The 17,208-nt window shown below is 37.4% G+C and overlaps 1 protein-coding gene across 1 annotated transcript in view; it reads left to right on the forward strand.

The window, feature by feature from the left end:
• The window catches only part of lrrtm4l1 (leucine rich repeat transmembrane neuronal 4 like 1), a 58,590-nt gene extending 50,976 nt beyond the window's left edge, over positions 1 to 7,614 (forward strand). Inside the window, exon 3 of the mRNA XM_005725617.1 lies at positions 5,871 to 7,614. Within this exon, the coding sequence (XP_005725674.1) occupies positions 5,871 to 5,936 (66 nt within the window). The 3' untranslated portion in view covers positions 5,937 to 7,614. The remainder of the gene's footprint in view (positions 1 to 5,870) is intronic.
• Positions 7,615 to 17,208: the final 9,594 nt, after the last annotated feature.

Consider the following 17,208-nt stretch of genomic DNA (forward strand, 5'->3'; position numbering starts at 1 on the left):
GTGCAAGATATGATATAGGAATTCTGAAATCGGCAGTCACAAACCCACAGAGATGGGGGTTATGCAGTGGGTCGGTGTGAAAGTTAAGAGAGAGAGGATTTTGGAACTAGACTGGAAACTTTGGATTCGCTAGGTCTCTAAAATGAAATTATTGTACTGGCTTTCTTCTGACACTGAGGTCCAAATGCTGAAAAAAGCAATCGCATGTCAGTGAACAGAGACTAAAGACAGAAGCAAGCCTAATATGAAAGCACTTCACAGCGTGTAGAAAGCTTGCTCAAAGGTTGGATTAAAACACCTGTCAGTCCATGATGAAAATCATAAAACAATCCTTGGAAACTCATATTGCCTTCAAAAAACTTGATTAAAGGTTTGAATACTATTAAAACTGTAGGCCTAGTAGTTGTCAAATTATGATTTTAGAACTAGATTAGATGTATTTGTAGCCTAAAAAAACTACAAAAATGTTCTGCGGTTTATTATAGCATCCCCTTTGTGCTGTTTTTGAAGTCTTTTCAGTCTGTTAAATTAGTGTCAAGATTTTAGCATTGCATTCTATCTGAATCTAATATTCATCCACACGTATTTTAGACTGTTAAAATTATATACTGAAATTAAATATAACTGATCATTCAAAACCAGCAGGCTCAAATATAATTAACCTTTATTTTCAAATCTTACAATGTCAGATGAAATGAAACATGACTTTCACCATGGATTTGATTTTTGTGCCAAGATCAGAAAGTACAAAACACAAAAATAAATACATAGAGATAAATAAGAACTGTTTATCAAACGTTGAATAAATACATCTGTACACACTTTAACAACTTGGTCATTTTTGGAACAACTAATTTCCCACTGCTAATCAAATACAGAAGGCCATAGAAACTCTTAACCACTAATGTAATTTAGGCATACAGTGGGGCTGGCGCCTAGCCCAGTTGTCATTGGTTGAGAAGCAGGGTATACTGTGGACAGGTTGCTAGTCCATCACAGGGCTAATACATAGAGACAACCACATTCACACCTATGACCAATTAAGAATCAACTCTTAACCTTGTATACATATCTTTAGACTGCGGTTGGAAATCAGAATATCCAGAGAGAACCCATCCAGGCTTAGGGGAAACATACAAACTCTACACCAGAAAGCCCCAGCCAGCAGATTGAAACCCAGAAACCTTCTTGCTATCTTGAATTTATTCATAGCTGTGTTAGAGTAGTGCAATACTTATTTTACTCAAAAAAGAAAGCTTACAAGCAAAGGGCTCACATTTATGGGCCCTGGTTGTATGCATACTTTTTCAAGAAATTATTAAGTCATACTTACATTGACTATGGAATACTCTTGTACAAGCAGGCTTCATCTGAAAATTAATTTCACTGTTATCGAGAGTGACAGTAAAAGATTAGAGTAGAGTAGAGTACTGGGGATACTTATCAACAATATCATCCACAACTGTTTAGTACATGAGTTGGAATGTGGGACTTGATTCACTATGAATAAATCATGAGCCTTCATACAGTACTACTTTTGGGGACATGCTTTGTGTTTCAAAGTAAGGGCCTGCACTTGTATAGCGCTTTACTTAGTCACTATGGACCCCAAAGCGCTTTACACTACATTCAGTCATCCACCCACCCATTCACCCACCTATCCACCCACCCATTCACACACTGGTGATGGCAAGCTACATTGTAGCCACAGCCGCCCTGGGGCGCACTGACAGAGGCGAGGCTGCCGGACACTGGCGCCACCGGGCCCTCTGACTACCACCAGTAGGCAACGGGTGAAGTGTCTTGCCCAAGGACACAACGACCGAGACTGTCAAACCTGCAACTTTCCGAGTACAAGACGAACTGTCAACTCTTGAGCCACAATCGCCCTAAGTAATGCCACTACAGCAGACGGCCCTAGATTTCTGTGCCAGGCCTATTCACAATGTTACTCCTTGAGAGGCTGAACCCTACACATCACTTCTGTCCCCAGTAAATCTGTATAGGGGGACTGATGAGGTTGGTGCTACAAAAGCCAAGCCATCTCTGTCTGTGTATTCAGGGGGAACTGTCCATTTTGAAACCACCAGGATCAACGCCAGCTTCTTATGTCTTCTTTTCTGAACAACTAGCAGGACTGTACAAGCATCCAAGAGGGTGGATGGTTATGGGTTGGCAAGAGATCTAAAATGACAAAGTAGACGTGTCATTTGGATAAAAAAAAAAGAAAGAAAGAAATCTTCCTCAAATTTTTGGATTCTCTTTTGGACTATCTTATCGCCTACTGGCTTTACTGTGGACATTAAGTTTGTCAGTTCAGATGCCTGGAAAGGGCTGCAATGTGGGGGAGATTTTGTGTGTGTGTGTGGGGGGGGACAGTGAAATAGGTTCTCTGTGATTTTCAGTTGTAAGTAAACAGCAGCTACACTTCTACCACATATTGCAATTTTTCAGTGGTGGGAGGCAGGGACCCCTGAATATAGAATTTATTGAGCTTTTTCCCACCTGTTTTAAACTCCGAGAAAGCTACTAGAAAAAAGAAAGCACACCAGCGTATGTGTTGCTTCATTGAATATACCAGTAGTTCCTGCAGAGGTTTTAACAAGCAGGTGAAGAAGTCAAATGCCCTTGCAAATACATTTTGCTATGGTTTTTAAAAAAAAAAAGGTCAGCATTGCTCTCCAGTTGTCCTGCTAAACAATGGTGGGAAAGCAACAGGAGAGAAAAAATGTCATTTTTCTACAATAAGAAAATACTTAACTGCTTAAGTGAAGTCCGTTTTTCTGATGACTGGTGACAAAACTTCTTCATTGCTGTGTAACGGCAACCTTCACTGTTTTTTTTTGTTTGTTTGTTTTTTGGTTTTTTGTTTTTTTGAGGGGGGGGGGATAGGACAACCTTCACTGTTGCTGTGAAGGACGTTAATGATCTTTTCTTTTTTCACCAGTAGAAGTGATTTGAATGATGGAGTCTGGAAACAAAGATATTCTTAGACATCCAGCATGTGAGGATATAAAACGTATAGCTTTAGAAGCCACTGACCATTTAATGGCTGTTTGCACTGGAAGTGTTTGAAGAGGTATAAGCTTAAGTGTTTATTACAATAGCACTCATTTGCCCAAGCAATTCAAGAAAATCATCTTGAAGGACCATAATGAGTTTTGCAATAGCTCAGCTCAGATGACAGTAGCCGTGAAGGAAAGTCTGCACTGTGCTAAAAAGAGGACATTTTGCATAATTGCAGTGCACAAATGCAAGACAACAACATAAAGCTCATTAATTAACATGTGGAAATTGTGGGCTTTTATCATCAGTCCTCACTTCTGCCATCACTCAGCAAGTTATGTGAAGAATAGCTCTTGAATACAGATTAAAATTACAGCCATTCTGACCACATTCTGTAATGTTCCAAGTTGTTTCTGGAATGCAAAGTACAGACTGTGCAAACTGTAATCAGGACCACTACAGTTCTGCATCAATTTATATTTGGTTGTGATGTGTTGTTAGGGGACCTCTTTGCCCATCAATGCACAGAGCAGGAGAGCAGCAGCAAAAGCAATAACAGCCCCGGGTACAGAACAGAGAAGGCATCTGCAACAACAGACTTTGGATAGAGTTACTGTAAGTGTCAAAGTGGCTTGTAGCCACAGCAGCAACTATAGGCACACTAAAGCAACTTAAAAATGATATGTGCCAATTGGATGCATGGGAGGATATCAACTGAGTGCATTTGTGAATCTACCAGGATTGCAGGCACATCTGTTACATGCATATTTATGAAGATCTATTCAAGACCTTTCCATATATCTTGCTGACTGATGGCTGAAATTCAGTGCTTGTTTATGCATATATAATTGTATTTTTTTATAAATCTGTATAAAGTAACTTGTACACCTTGCCAGGATTTGATTATGTTTTACAAGATGAACAAATGACACTTATATTCTGCATACTGTTTGCAATGTGATAAATTAAGTCTGCAATACTGATTAACGGCAGAAATTACTGAGTGGATGATCTGATGGCACAGTACCTGATAGGATTATTTCCTTCCATTTAGGCGTGTGTCTGCAGAGAGTTGTGCACTTTATTGTCTCTGTGTTGCTACACATGTGTTCAGAGATGCACAGTCTGAGGTTTTGCTGCAAGTTGTTTCTGTTTTTGTGCTGTGTTGAAATTGTCTAAGGTATGACAATTTGTGCAGCTGTCTCCACTTCTTTCACATCCACCTGAGAGGTAGATAAAGAGTGGAGTGAAGACTTGTCAGCCTGTTTGATAACGTTTAAATCAAAGTTCTGCTCGGGGCATACTCGTCTGAGCCCTTTGTTACAGAGATCTGCTTCACACTGACAACAATCTCAGCTTGAGCAGCAAAAAGTTGAGCTGGAATAATTTTGAGCAGATTCAGAAAGCTTTAGAAATTGCTTAGCCTGTCAAAACTCTGAGCATTTTTTTTTCTTATTAATGCAATGTGGATTTACCTGTAGCCAAGTCACAAATAGGCTCTTTTAAAGGTTAAGTTGTAAAGGGTCTGAGAAAAAAAAATGCTCAGAGGCAAAATTGGATAAGGAGGCTGAGTGTGCCTTTGCCTTTTTTTTTCCGTGTGGAGATCAGTTCATAGCAGGTTAGAGTAAAATGTCAAACAAAATTCTTACTTATTTGCAGCATCTCAACAAGGTTGACTTGACCTGTGGGAAAGCACTGACATTTAAACTGTTCCAAATTATTCACCTGTGATGATTTCTAATTTACTTTTTCTAGTGTATCCAATGTGCTGTGTGATAGAAATGAGCCTTTTATTATCCCTGTATTTAGGTGTGACCATGCACTTATCCTCCAGAGTGCACTCTGCACAGGTCACCAGGTCTATCAGAGAATTAACATGGATAGAAAGACAACTGCTGAGAGCATGACCAAAAAGTTGACTCTGTTCATCTGGACTTTTTCAGTGGACGAAACGCTTCGCCACTCATCCAGGTGACGTCTTCACTCTCAGCTGACTGCAAGTTTCTCCAGCCTTATAAACAGTACATTTACATAATGACTAAAACTAGCACGACTAACGAACAATGGCAATGTTTGTCGATGAACCTTATAATAAGGTTCGTCCATAAAACATTTCTCCCACTGAAAACACTATGTCCAGAGGATCAGGAATTAACCTTTTGTGATTTTCTTACCTGGATGATTGAGCATGCATCAAGATACTCAGAGCATGGTGGTGTAGTGGTTAGCACTGTTGCCCCACAATAAGATAGTCCTGCGTTTTAATCATGTCTGGGGTCTTTCCGTGTGGCATTTACATCTTCTCTCCAGCTACTTCCTCCCACAGTCCAAACACACAGATGAGGGATGGATGGATATGTATAATGCAAAAGTTACTCTATATATTTTTTTCAGGAACACGTTGTTCTAAAAACAAGAGTCTGGAAAATAACGGGGGAAAATGCTCCTCTTTCAATAACCATAATAATTCATTAAAATTGTTATAATAATTAATCCAGTTGTATGTTAATCATCAAAGAGTAGTAAACAGTTACCGACTAAAGTGAAAAATTTAATATTTTAATTTCAGCTTTAATTAACATTTTCAAAAAGAATACTTGTGTGCTGAGCTGCCTTTTAATCTTTGTGAGACATTTGGGAAGTCACTCCACCTCAGCCTTCCAAGTTATCTAAGCTTATGGGATTTCATCATCTGCTTAATTGCTTACCCTAATTTGCTTTGCTGGCACTGTCACAGCCCCATTGTACTGTTATCAAATCACTGGGCACTGTAATTAACTTTACATTGTAACCACCACCTCTGTAACTGGTGCAGGCCAACTGTTAAATGGTCTTCATTGTATTTTTTTTTTCTGTTCTTGCAGAATGAGTATACATGTCCACGCCCCCTACCCGGTGCCTGGTTGGGAGATTTGCCTACCATCCATTAACCCTCAAACGGACTGCTTTTGGATGATGCAGCAAACCACAGAGACGCAAGGAGAGAGACATGCAGAGAACCCACCAGGATCCTACTCCCATAGTTCACATTTAAGGACACACTTACAATGGCATTCCACGCTAACAAAGACAACCACGGACCAACACAAGGAGACACTACTGTCTTTTTTTTTTTTCTTAAAATTTTCTAATGTCTTTTTTTGGCCTGTGGTCTTTGGTCATTGGCTTTGCTCCGTTCCATCACATCGCTTCATCACTACACAGATACTGACACTGATGATTGTGAACATACAATCTTACTGTATGTTGCACAGTAGACCTTTTGATGAAAACTCATGAAAACTAACTGGATGATTATGAACAACAACCAAGCTTATTGTATAGATATTAACAGCTTATTGTCTCCATGAGGACAACGAGGCACTGTACAAATTCAAGATGCTTTAAAAAGTGTAAACCGAGCAATGAGTCGTCAATGAAAATGCACTGAACAAGTAATGGTGATCTGTTAACTAATTAGTTAACTAATCTGTTAACTAATCTGTGTATAATTTAAAGTGGGCTTGCATATTTTGTTTCCATATGAAGCATCGTTCTGTCATTTTTCACTTTTTTTTTTTTTTAAGAAAGACTATTCAAAGGCTATGATGTAAATGTGCCTCACTGGAGCAGAAAATTTATGGAACGAGTCACTGAGTTTTTAAGCACCTGCCAGTAAAGAGGAAGTCTGACGTCTGGTGGAAATTAAGTAAGCAGCTGGAATCTCCATTTGGAGCTTGTGGAAAATTGCCTGAAGAAGGCAAACTATCCCCCAGCCAATAACATTTGGTGAAGATGTTTGTTTATTTGCTTTTTTGAAATTATTTTTTTAAGTTGTCATAAACTGCAATCAAACTTTGACTGTCTTGTACGATTTGGAGGACAGCAAGGGCAATCAAACGCAAATGAGGGGATAAAAGAAAAAAAAAGTCCTATCTAGGATAAAATGTGATTTTCTGAAATTATAATGTCGTTAACGTTGTACTTTATATATATAAATATATATATGTGTTTCTGCAGTTTTCAATGACAAATACCAAAGAGCCAAATGGATACTTCTTGGCTTTTGGCTCTCCCAAATAAGAGCCATAACAGATCCAGGAATGGTTCTTTTAAATGAAATAACCCCCCCTCCCCCCAAAAAAATCTTAAGCTAGCCTCAACACCCCTGACGTACAGCAGTGCTCCATTACTGAATCGGCTTTTCTCATGTGTATAATGTGTATGTCTTTGTGGAAAAAAAAATCTTACAATTACAGTCTTCATAAGGAAGATAACTCTGAGCACTGCTTTACATTGTATGACTTTTGTTTAATACATGCTTCACTTTCCTTAAGATAATCAGCCCACCTCTCTCCTCAAAGGAGAGTGCAGATGTTGCTGTGTGTAGTTCCTGCGTGTGCTTGTGTTTCATTCGTTTTGAGTTTGACACACCGAGTTTTGGATTGTTTGTTTTGGACCTCTCGACATAACCTTTCTACGGCGGAAAATGATAATTTTCTATTGTAAATTTCTGTCCCTCCTCCCTTGAATTTGTTGATATTTAGTAAGCAGCTGTATTCTTTATTCACTTTCGACAGTATGTTTTATAAAGAAAATAATGACTTTATTGGTGAGCAATATGAATTGGTCCAATTAAAATATTCATTAATCATTTTTCTTGGGTTCTAGCTATGTGTTTGAGGCATTTTCTTTGGCATGCACTGGAATTTAATAAGCTTGTACTTGTTTCATGTCTCCATTCACAAATGGCGAAATCTCTCTGATTCCCCACAGATCCCGAGTGTCGATGCTGTCACACCAACATTAGCCTCATTAATTTAGAGAGCAGAACATTGATCTCTGTTTGACCATTCTGTTCAAGGTGATGCTGCAGGCCTCACCATGCCTCTAATTATGCTTCCTGTGTAATGTGCTGCGTATCTCAAGAGGGGGCCCTGCTTAGTGAATTTGCTCCACATTTGCTGCGCTTGGAACATGTCAGGCTGTCAGCTCAGAGGTCCAGATGGCCAATCTGTCGGGCAGTCTTTATACTCTTCTCTACCTTTATCCCCCTGCAACTCCCCCTTGCTCACACTTTCTTCCTCCTTGTTGGGTGCCCATACTTGAGTCGTTTTTAGTTTCTTTATATTATTATGACATACAAGGCCAATCCTATGCATAACAGTCTCACTCTTAATCCTTTCTTCCCCTCCATCTGCCTCAAAGCGTCAGTGGACTCAAATTTATCAAAGGAGATTTATTCCTGATACTATCTAGCTATACGGATTATAAAACTTGTTGCAAATAAGTTATGTTTGAAATGGGTAAAACAAAAAGATTAACACCATATACTTCAATAATGTAGGTTTCATTTCTGGGCTGTTCCATTCGAGTGCAGTAGCTTCACGGAGCTGATGAAGTCAGCTGGTCATGTGTCAAAGTTGTGAAATTTCCAATGGGAGTGAATGGAAGTGTGAGTGGTTCATTAATCAGCTATTTATTGACAGCACACAGTAGAGACAGACAGGAAACACGCAGAGAGATGGGGGTCGGCCTGCATCCAACAGTTAATATTTGTATCGATCAATGCCCCAGTTGTGTGCTTGATTAATTAATAGAATGATCTAGTCCAAAAAAGAAAATGGCACGATAGAGGAACTCTTCCAGCAAATGTGTTGTGAAATTCAGGAGCACAAAAAAAAGATATTCAATTTGCAGTTATAGAAAATACAAATGCAAAATCTGAGACTCTGCAACGGTGGGCTTTGTTTGCAATTATAGACTTCCACAATGATGTCTGAAAACATTTAAATAGCATTTATCAGGCACCAATAGTAAACATTTACCACAATCAAAGGGTTGCAATTTAACGTCTCTGCCATTTGTATTTTTTAGAAACGCTAGACTAGCATTATTTAATTTTAGAGAAGCACTACTTTGAATGGCCTGTTCTTCTCTATTGCGTATTATACATTTCTGTGTTTGGTCATATTTTCTATATTTCTCTGTCGCCTTCTCTTTTTTTCCCCCCTGTCTATCGGTTTTATTCGCCACTGTTCTCTATGATCTCTGTAACTCAGTCTCCGTCTCCGGTGCTGCATGTGCAGTGGCAGCACAGACAGGGCTGTATGCCTGAGAGCAGACACCATGCATAATTCATGTGATTTGGGCTCCCTGTTGACCCGAGTCCAAACAGTTGGCAGTCTATAACACTTGCACAGAAAAGCCCCAGGAAGAAGATGTTAAACTATGAGGAAAATACACTGATGCAAGATTCATCAAGCCAATCCCGTGACATCGTAAACAACGTAACATTCAGACATCGCTGTCATCTCAGGATATGAAAGAATAGCTTAAAGTATCTGAAAAACCTTTGAAGCAGCTGCAGTCACATACACTGCAAGTAGGACAATGGATCATATGGAGAATTTAAAAATATGACATTACTCTAAGAATTTATGATAGCAGAGATGTCAGATTATATGACAAATGAAAGAACAAAACTGAGAATGTATGTAAAGGCAAATTTGAAGAAGAAAGGAGTCAAAAATAATGAGAGACCCTGTTGGGCCTTGATCTATAGTGTTTTCATCCATTGGAATGCTTCCAATTGGGAAAGAGATGCGAGAAAACATTATTTTTCCCTTCCCTGCTCTTGGTCGTCACTTCAAACAAATGTGCCACTAATAAATTTGCCTAGCCTCAACCTGACTCACAACCGAATCATTCTTTTTTTATGTAAGGCATGTTAATTTGATGTGACACTGTAATCTGAAGTTTCATTCAGACAGTAGGATTTGTATTTTTTTTTATGTTAAAATAGCACTGTGTCTGCTTCTCTAGGAATGACTTCTAATCACTCATAACCTCATATAATCTCCAACTTGGAGCACAGCTCACCAGGTGGCTCTCACTTTAATTACGACTGCTGGAGCTATTAGTCAGCGACTGCCTGAGAGAAGTGAGTTAGAAGCTAAAATATCGAACTCCATCAGTGAACGAATGGCAAATCTTTACGTAAGCACCAGTCACATCACTGCTTTCACAACACACCAGGAGTGGCGTTCAGCAGATCATCTGCTTAAGCCATCTGCTCCTTGCTGGGGGACTGCAGGGTTCTCGTTGAGATCATCTTCAGTCATTGCTAACTGCTGGTCTGATATTTTCACATGCTTCCATCTCCTTTCTTTTTTCTTCTTTTTTCTGGGGGGGGAGGGGAAACACCATATATACCATGACCATGTATGACTGAGTACCTACAGTACCTTTACAGTAACATAAAGGAATACCTCTTTACATGATGTCTTTTTAGAGCAATTCCAAAATTAACAAATGTCAAGAAAATGATGCATCTCAATTAGCCATGTCTCATACAATGTGAAGTTAATGTGGGCTATTTTTACATCAACACATTATATGGTATGTGTATCTGTGGGGCATCATTGAAAAGCCACGCCTCAACAAAGCATCTCCACCCACTGCAGGGAAAAACATAATGAGCTGGAATGAATAATTTTAAACCGAATAATTCACATAACATGTAGCTAAGATAGCAGGAGCTGATAATAATCATCTCATGGGTATAAAAATCTACAATCTATGTCTTGGAGCGATGAAGTGCGATGTAGAATTTGCAAGAAGCAGATCACCATAAAGTACCTGAACTTAAATGTTACCCATGAATGCAACTGGACTGAGGAGCAAAGTTTACACATATACACGGTTTAAAAGAAGTTCAGTAGTTTAGATGGATTTATCAAAACGGGCTCTCTTATGACCACATTTGAGACAAAATATGTTTCTAATGTTTACCTGAGTATGAAATGTGCTGAGAAAATGTGAAGAGGACAACGTCCTGTACACAGGGATTTTCCCAACAAAGCCAATTGTACAGCCAATAATTGTATGTGCAAGACAGCTGTAGACTTTACATTCTGCCAGCATATGAGCTTCTGCTAAGCCAAGAGGAAACAATAACCAGCAAAATCAATGTATCCCATAATATTCATGCATGAGCACAATAAACCACAATAAAACCGTCATGTTGGAGCTGCCAGACAGTGCAATACAGAAAATTTAGGTCAGCCACAATAAATATTAAACTCATTATCAATAAAAATGCAAAAGCAGCACCTGAAATGAGTTCAGCATTTGTGCAGAAATTAATACCCAGGTCACAAAAGACATCAACCCACCATAAAAATGTACTTATTTATTTAATTTTTTGATTTTTTCATATATATATATATTTTTTTTTACTAACTGTAGCTTGTGGCATCTAAAGTGATAATACGCCCTTCTTTGGGAAAACCAAGGTGTTGACAACAGCAGGGAAAGACAAACAGAGCCTGTTAGAGTATGGCAACTGATATGACTAACCGCCCCCTGAGGTGTACCCTGTTTCTTTTTCCTCCTCTAAGCTGTTTTGTGTTCACTTTGTTAGCAGGCTAGGCAGCTTAATAACAGAATTAAGAGTGTTATGTTGGACGATGCTACAGCAAATTTAAGCATGCACAGCAGAACAAAGCAGTGCTTTTAGTTTACCTGTGGACATGTGTGCTTGAGATTACCATGCACACTGGCCACACATTTTATTAAGTAGTGTTTCTGGACAGTTTCATGCTACACTGCGCATGCTCAATGACATTATTGATGTTCTCCAGAGTGATGGATGTCTGGAGTATTTCTCCAAAGCAAAGGGGTTTAAATGTTGACTCAATTAAAAGGACAAAGTTACTTTAGGGAGGCTGGGTATTTCAAATGAGACTGGAATTCAAATATGCCTAAAACACGTGGATACAACCTTGCATATTATTTGTTCCATGAAACTGAACACATAGTTGTGGTAGTTATGTCCAAATTAAATCAAGTTTACCAGTAATCAAAGATGAAAACAATAATTAAAATCTTGTACAATAAATGAACTAAATGCCGTGATAAGATTCATAGTCATGACTTGCACAAAGATGCTTAAGAATAAAATGAGGTGTTTTTATTTTTTTTTTAGATTTTATACAGTGAGAGCTCTTCAAAAGTCTAGGGTTTGCAACTTCAAAAGCTGAGCTCTCTGTGGATACACTAAGAGACTTATATGGGCTGACCTAAAAGGTCAAGGCCTTCTAGTCCATTTAAAGCTTGCAAAGCAAGCAGGAGAAGCCCTTCAGCCAGTTCTGAGTTAAAATGAAAGCCAGCAATGAGAATGAAGCACAAGGATAAGGACCTGCCAGTTCCTTGAACAGAAAGCAGATAAGCAGCATTTATACATACTGTAAGTCAGTACCCCAATCAGTCACATCAGTTAACTCCCACAAACAAAACTGTATATACAATCTACTGTATATTACACTCAAGTGACTGCAGTAATAATGGGCAACACAGTGGTTAATTGTTAGAACAACCACATGTAATCAGTCTCAAGGAAAGCTAAGCAAAAAAAGCTTTGATTAGCAGTTAGTATGCCCCAGATAGCTAACTGTCATGCACTTTCACATAAATAAGAGGATTGTTCATCACAATGATCAACTTCTCAATTTTGATGCGGAATAAACTAGATGTTTGAATGCCCTTGAATGAATAGCAGCAGAGTTGGGAAGTAATAAAGTATAAATACTAAATCACTATACTTAAGTAGAATTTTAAAGTATCTGTTTTTTTACTTCTTAATTTCAATCCCTACAAACACAAAACTGTTCCTGTGTGTTTGTAGAGGTGGGAATCACCATACATCCCACGATACGATATTATCACAATACTTAACGCACGATACGATATTATTGCAATTTTTAAAAAATATTTTGCGATATTCAGATTCTGTACATAAAGGTAAACTTTATCAATATTCATTTTATCTAATATCAAAGTCTCACACTCAGTCTTTCTCTCATTTCAGTCAGTTTTATTGTTGACAAACTGAACGGTTCCCATTACAGTCTAGTCCAACTTAACTGAATGCAACCATCTGGTACAATTATAGCTATTCTGAACTATGCAATTTATGAAAAATATGCAGCCTCTTCAGCAACTGAAGAATTTGAAAGTAAATTAAAACAAAATATAATTTGACATTAAATAAAAAAGTTTTAAACTTAAAATAAAACATGTTTATTGCTGCCAAAAAAAAAGTTAAACAAATGTGGACAGTGTCAGGATTCTTGCTCAGAAAAAGGATCAACAAAATATCGATTTCTGCTGTCCCTGTATCGATACATTATTAGCAAACAAAATATCACGATACTACACAGTATCAATTTTTTCCCCCACCCCTAGTAGTTTGCCACACAATGTCTGCTAGCTAAAGGTATAACTGCTTAATTTCCCAGGGAGACAAAAAAAAAAAAGGAATTAACTTCACTCACAGATGAAAGAAGATGTAAGAAAGAAAGGACAGGAGAATAAGAAGAGAATTTTTTGTCAAAGGTAGGTGCTCAGTGACATTCATTAAATTTGAAAATTAAATCTTACATTTAATGTTCTAATTCATTCTAGGGGTTTGGAGATCAGCCTTGATAGCTCATGAAATATCTGGTTATGTCTTATTGAATTCAGTTCAAATCACAAAAAGCAATGTATCTCAGCAGGCAATGTAGGCAAGAGTGAACAGACCTTTGTTTTTGTTTTTTTACTTTTAAATCTTTTGATTGGTTTGTTTCTGCCTGTGTTCTAAATATTACATGTTCATGGCGTGCAAATTCATTAGAATTTAACTTAAAGTTTGTATTCTGTTATATTAATATTGGTTTTATTATGATGTTAATATGAAAGATGAGGATTTAGTTAAATTTGTAAAAAATAAAAACAAATAAAATTTTTAAATTAAATTAAAATTTAAAAATAAATTATAAATAGGTGCCAGAACAGCTACTTTTTACTTTTATGGATTGAATCAATTTCACAGCCTTCTTTGCTTACTACTTATTAGTTGATACTTTACTTAAAATTTAGGTTCATTCATCTCAAGGCATATTGTAAGGTAAAGACACTACAGTAATGTAAAGAAAACCCCAATAATGAGACAATGATTATGAGCAAGCACTTGGCAACAGTGGTTAGGAAAAACTCCCTTTTAACAGGAAGGAACCTCTGGCACCACATGGGGGTGGGGCAGACATCTGCCATAATTAAATTGGGTTGAGGGCAAAAGAAGAGAGCAGAGGAGACAAAAATCCAAAATCCTGTATACATAGAGGGTGAAAAGAGGTAAGTATCACAGAAATTTTCAGTTTAACAGGGAACCAATGAACAGTATGGGAGAAATGTCTCTTTCTCCCTGCAGCATTTGGGATCAGTTGAAGTATTTGTTGAACTTTTAGAGCAACCTGACAGTAATAAATACAGTAGTCCAGCCTAGAAGTATTAAATGCATAAACGAATTTTTCAGTATCACTCTGATTAAGAATTTTTTCTAATTATAGAAATATTGCGCAAATGCAAGAAAGCAGTCCTACATATTTGTTTATCAAGCACACTGAGACACATATTATGGTAAAAAAAGAAAGAAAGAAAGCATTAAATATCTCTCATAGTGTCATGGGAGGCCAAGGTAAAGCTATCCAGTGTAAGTATCTGGTATGTTTCTAAGAATTTTAGGGAAGCATTAGGGCCTTGATGTCTTTAAGATATTCCTCTAGTACTTAGAGCCCTGAGAGCAGCCATTTGGCTGTAGGGACTTAGTTTCATTTGGCTGTAGTGCTTAGAACATGCATACAGCATGTTCTAAGCACAAAAATCAAAACAAATGTCATCCATAGTCTTCACTTATGTTGTTTCTGTATTTTGATGAATTCTGAATCCTGACTGAGACTCTTCAAATAAACCAACCCTCTGCACCTAATCATTTGGCCTTTTTAGAACTAGTTTTCAAGGATTTTAGACATAAAAGGAAGATGGGAATAGGGATTGACCTATAATTACCTGTAACAGCTGAGATTGATCATATTTAAGATAAAAGTATTAATTAATGGTATGAATTCTTTGACCATTATTGTAGGAATGGGGTCTAATAGACCCCATGGTTTGGAGTATTTAGATAGTTATAGTTTAGTATTTAGTTTGTAGGACATATTCTTAACAAAAAAAGAAGTAAAATGATTACAAAAAAACATACAAAAGGGGGGGAGATATATCACTACTTTGTATAAGTTCACACTTGAAGACTCAACTGAAGATTACAGTAACAGAAAAAAAATCCAATGGTGACATCTAGCACATTTTTAAAGCCAACAGAGATTTTTGTTTTAATTCTCACATTCAATACCTGATATTATGTCCCACCACTGTGCAATGTCACCCAGGGGATTTATACAATTGATTATCTGCTAAAGTGTGCAGGTTTAAGAGAGCTGGGTATTTTCCACATAGCAATGATGTTCCCAAACACACTGGGATCAATGAGATGTGTCTCCTGAGGGAAAGATATTAAGCATAAATGCAGCCAAAGATTGAATCCTATGAATGAGAGAGAGCATAATTGTGGAGCTGCTCCTACTTCCTATTTTATGAGTTAGGCTAAAAGAATTTCATGTATTTGAGATGAAAAAAATGGACTGAGTGGATACTATGAAGAGACAGCCTCGGTCAGTCTTTGACACACCGGACTAAAGAGTATTAGAAATAAGAACCAAGACAAAAACACACTACTGTGCAAACCTTTGAGCTACCACACCAATCATTTCTTCATATTTCGCTGACACATGAGCAAACGTACATGGAAATAAAGCATATGTCAAAACAGAGCTTGTGCAACTCTAAAAACATTGAAAGCCCATGTTCTACATGCCTTCTTTTATTCGTCCCTGTTAGAGAAGAGCATTGTTAGAATTTTTCTAAATAGTCTTCAGGAACAAATACTCTGAGTTTCTTAAAAGACAACGTTCTTCTCTCGCTGTTGTCTGCTCTTGGTTCTGTTCAGTGTCAAGATGAACAAAGATTGCTTCAAGAATGTTAAGGCATGAGCTCTGCGGAGCCCAATTCATAGTTTTCCATTATGTATTTTTTTTTTTGTTTTTTTTTCATGGATAGCGTAATGCCTTTTTGCTTTTTTGAATGACAAATGAAATGGGCTGGAAATGCTCTTTTTTTCTCTCAGCAAAATGTGCTTTTTTTTCTTCTCTTTTTTTTTTTTTGCTTTAACTAGTTTAAAATGCTTGTTAAAAAAAAAGCCAAATGACTATAACAAACAAATATCCCCTCAAAAACTGTAACTGTCTACTTTACCATTTAATTTGGCATTCTGTCTTTTTCTTTAGGGTTGTAGGGACCCTATCTCACACACTTAGATAAGTGGTAATCTGTTTTTCACAAGCCACACATGAATGCAAATGAATATGTTGCTGTTATATGTTTTTGCCTCACATTATTTTCACACATTTCTCAAAGCAGCTTGAGACCACTCCCTACTGAATCACCCACCAACATATATAATAAAGTAAAGAATATTATTTATAGGTACCCTTACATCATGTCAATATGGTCCAAAATCTCGATTTTCAACACATTACTTAATCTAATCTGAGAAGAATTAACAAAAGGGCTCCAACTTGGTTCTAGCAAAGTGTCCAATACCTAACAAAGTGATAAGTGCATATATTAATTTAACTTGCTATCACCTTACTAACGATAGTTTTAAAGTATCAAGTTGTGGTGAAACCTACATTTTACATCGTTTTGAAACATTTCTCATCATTTGTAAATTATTACAAAATCTCTCTTGTAGCTGAAAAAGTGCTAATTGGTATTGAACTTGATGTACCTTCTTAAGTTGTTGTTTATATTTGCAAAACAGAAGGAAACTGAAACTGAAACAGTACGACGATGACTGCTTTGTGATTTCTCTGAGTGAACAACTACAGTACGGTATCCATCCATTTTTAATTTTTTTTTACTTCTCTATATATTTATATGAGAATTAAATTCAATTGTATTGAATAAAAGGAGAAAGTAATACATCTTCATGCGTGGGACTTACATGTACATAAGGATAGAACGTTGGATTTGTTAATGGGATTTCCCCAACAGGTGAAAATTAATGTGACAGGAAGTGAGTGGATGGGGCGCTTTAGTTTTCAAGCCGGCTGACTGAGACGACGGACTTGTAAAATTGTTTTCCTGTGACACAAAGTCTGTGCCAAATACAAAGGCATTCTCTGTAGCACATGAAGGAGGAGCTGGGACCCAGGCTGGAGCAAAAAAGGGAAAGAAAACCAACCATTTGTAATCGCGACATCTGTCAGTTCAAGCTAAAAG

This window comes from Pundamilia nyererei, unplaced genomic scaffold (genome assembly GCF_000239375.1).
Source record: "Pundamilia nyererei isolate P.nyererei 1_Seehausen unplaced genomic scaffold, PunNye1.0 scaffold00016, whole genome shotgun sequence".
NCBI lineage: Eukaryota > Metazoa > Chordata > Actinopteri > Cichliformes > Cichlidae > Pundamilia > Pundamilia nyererei.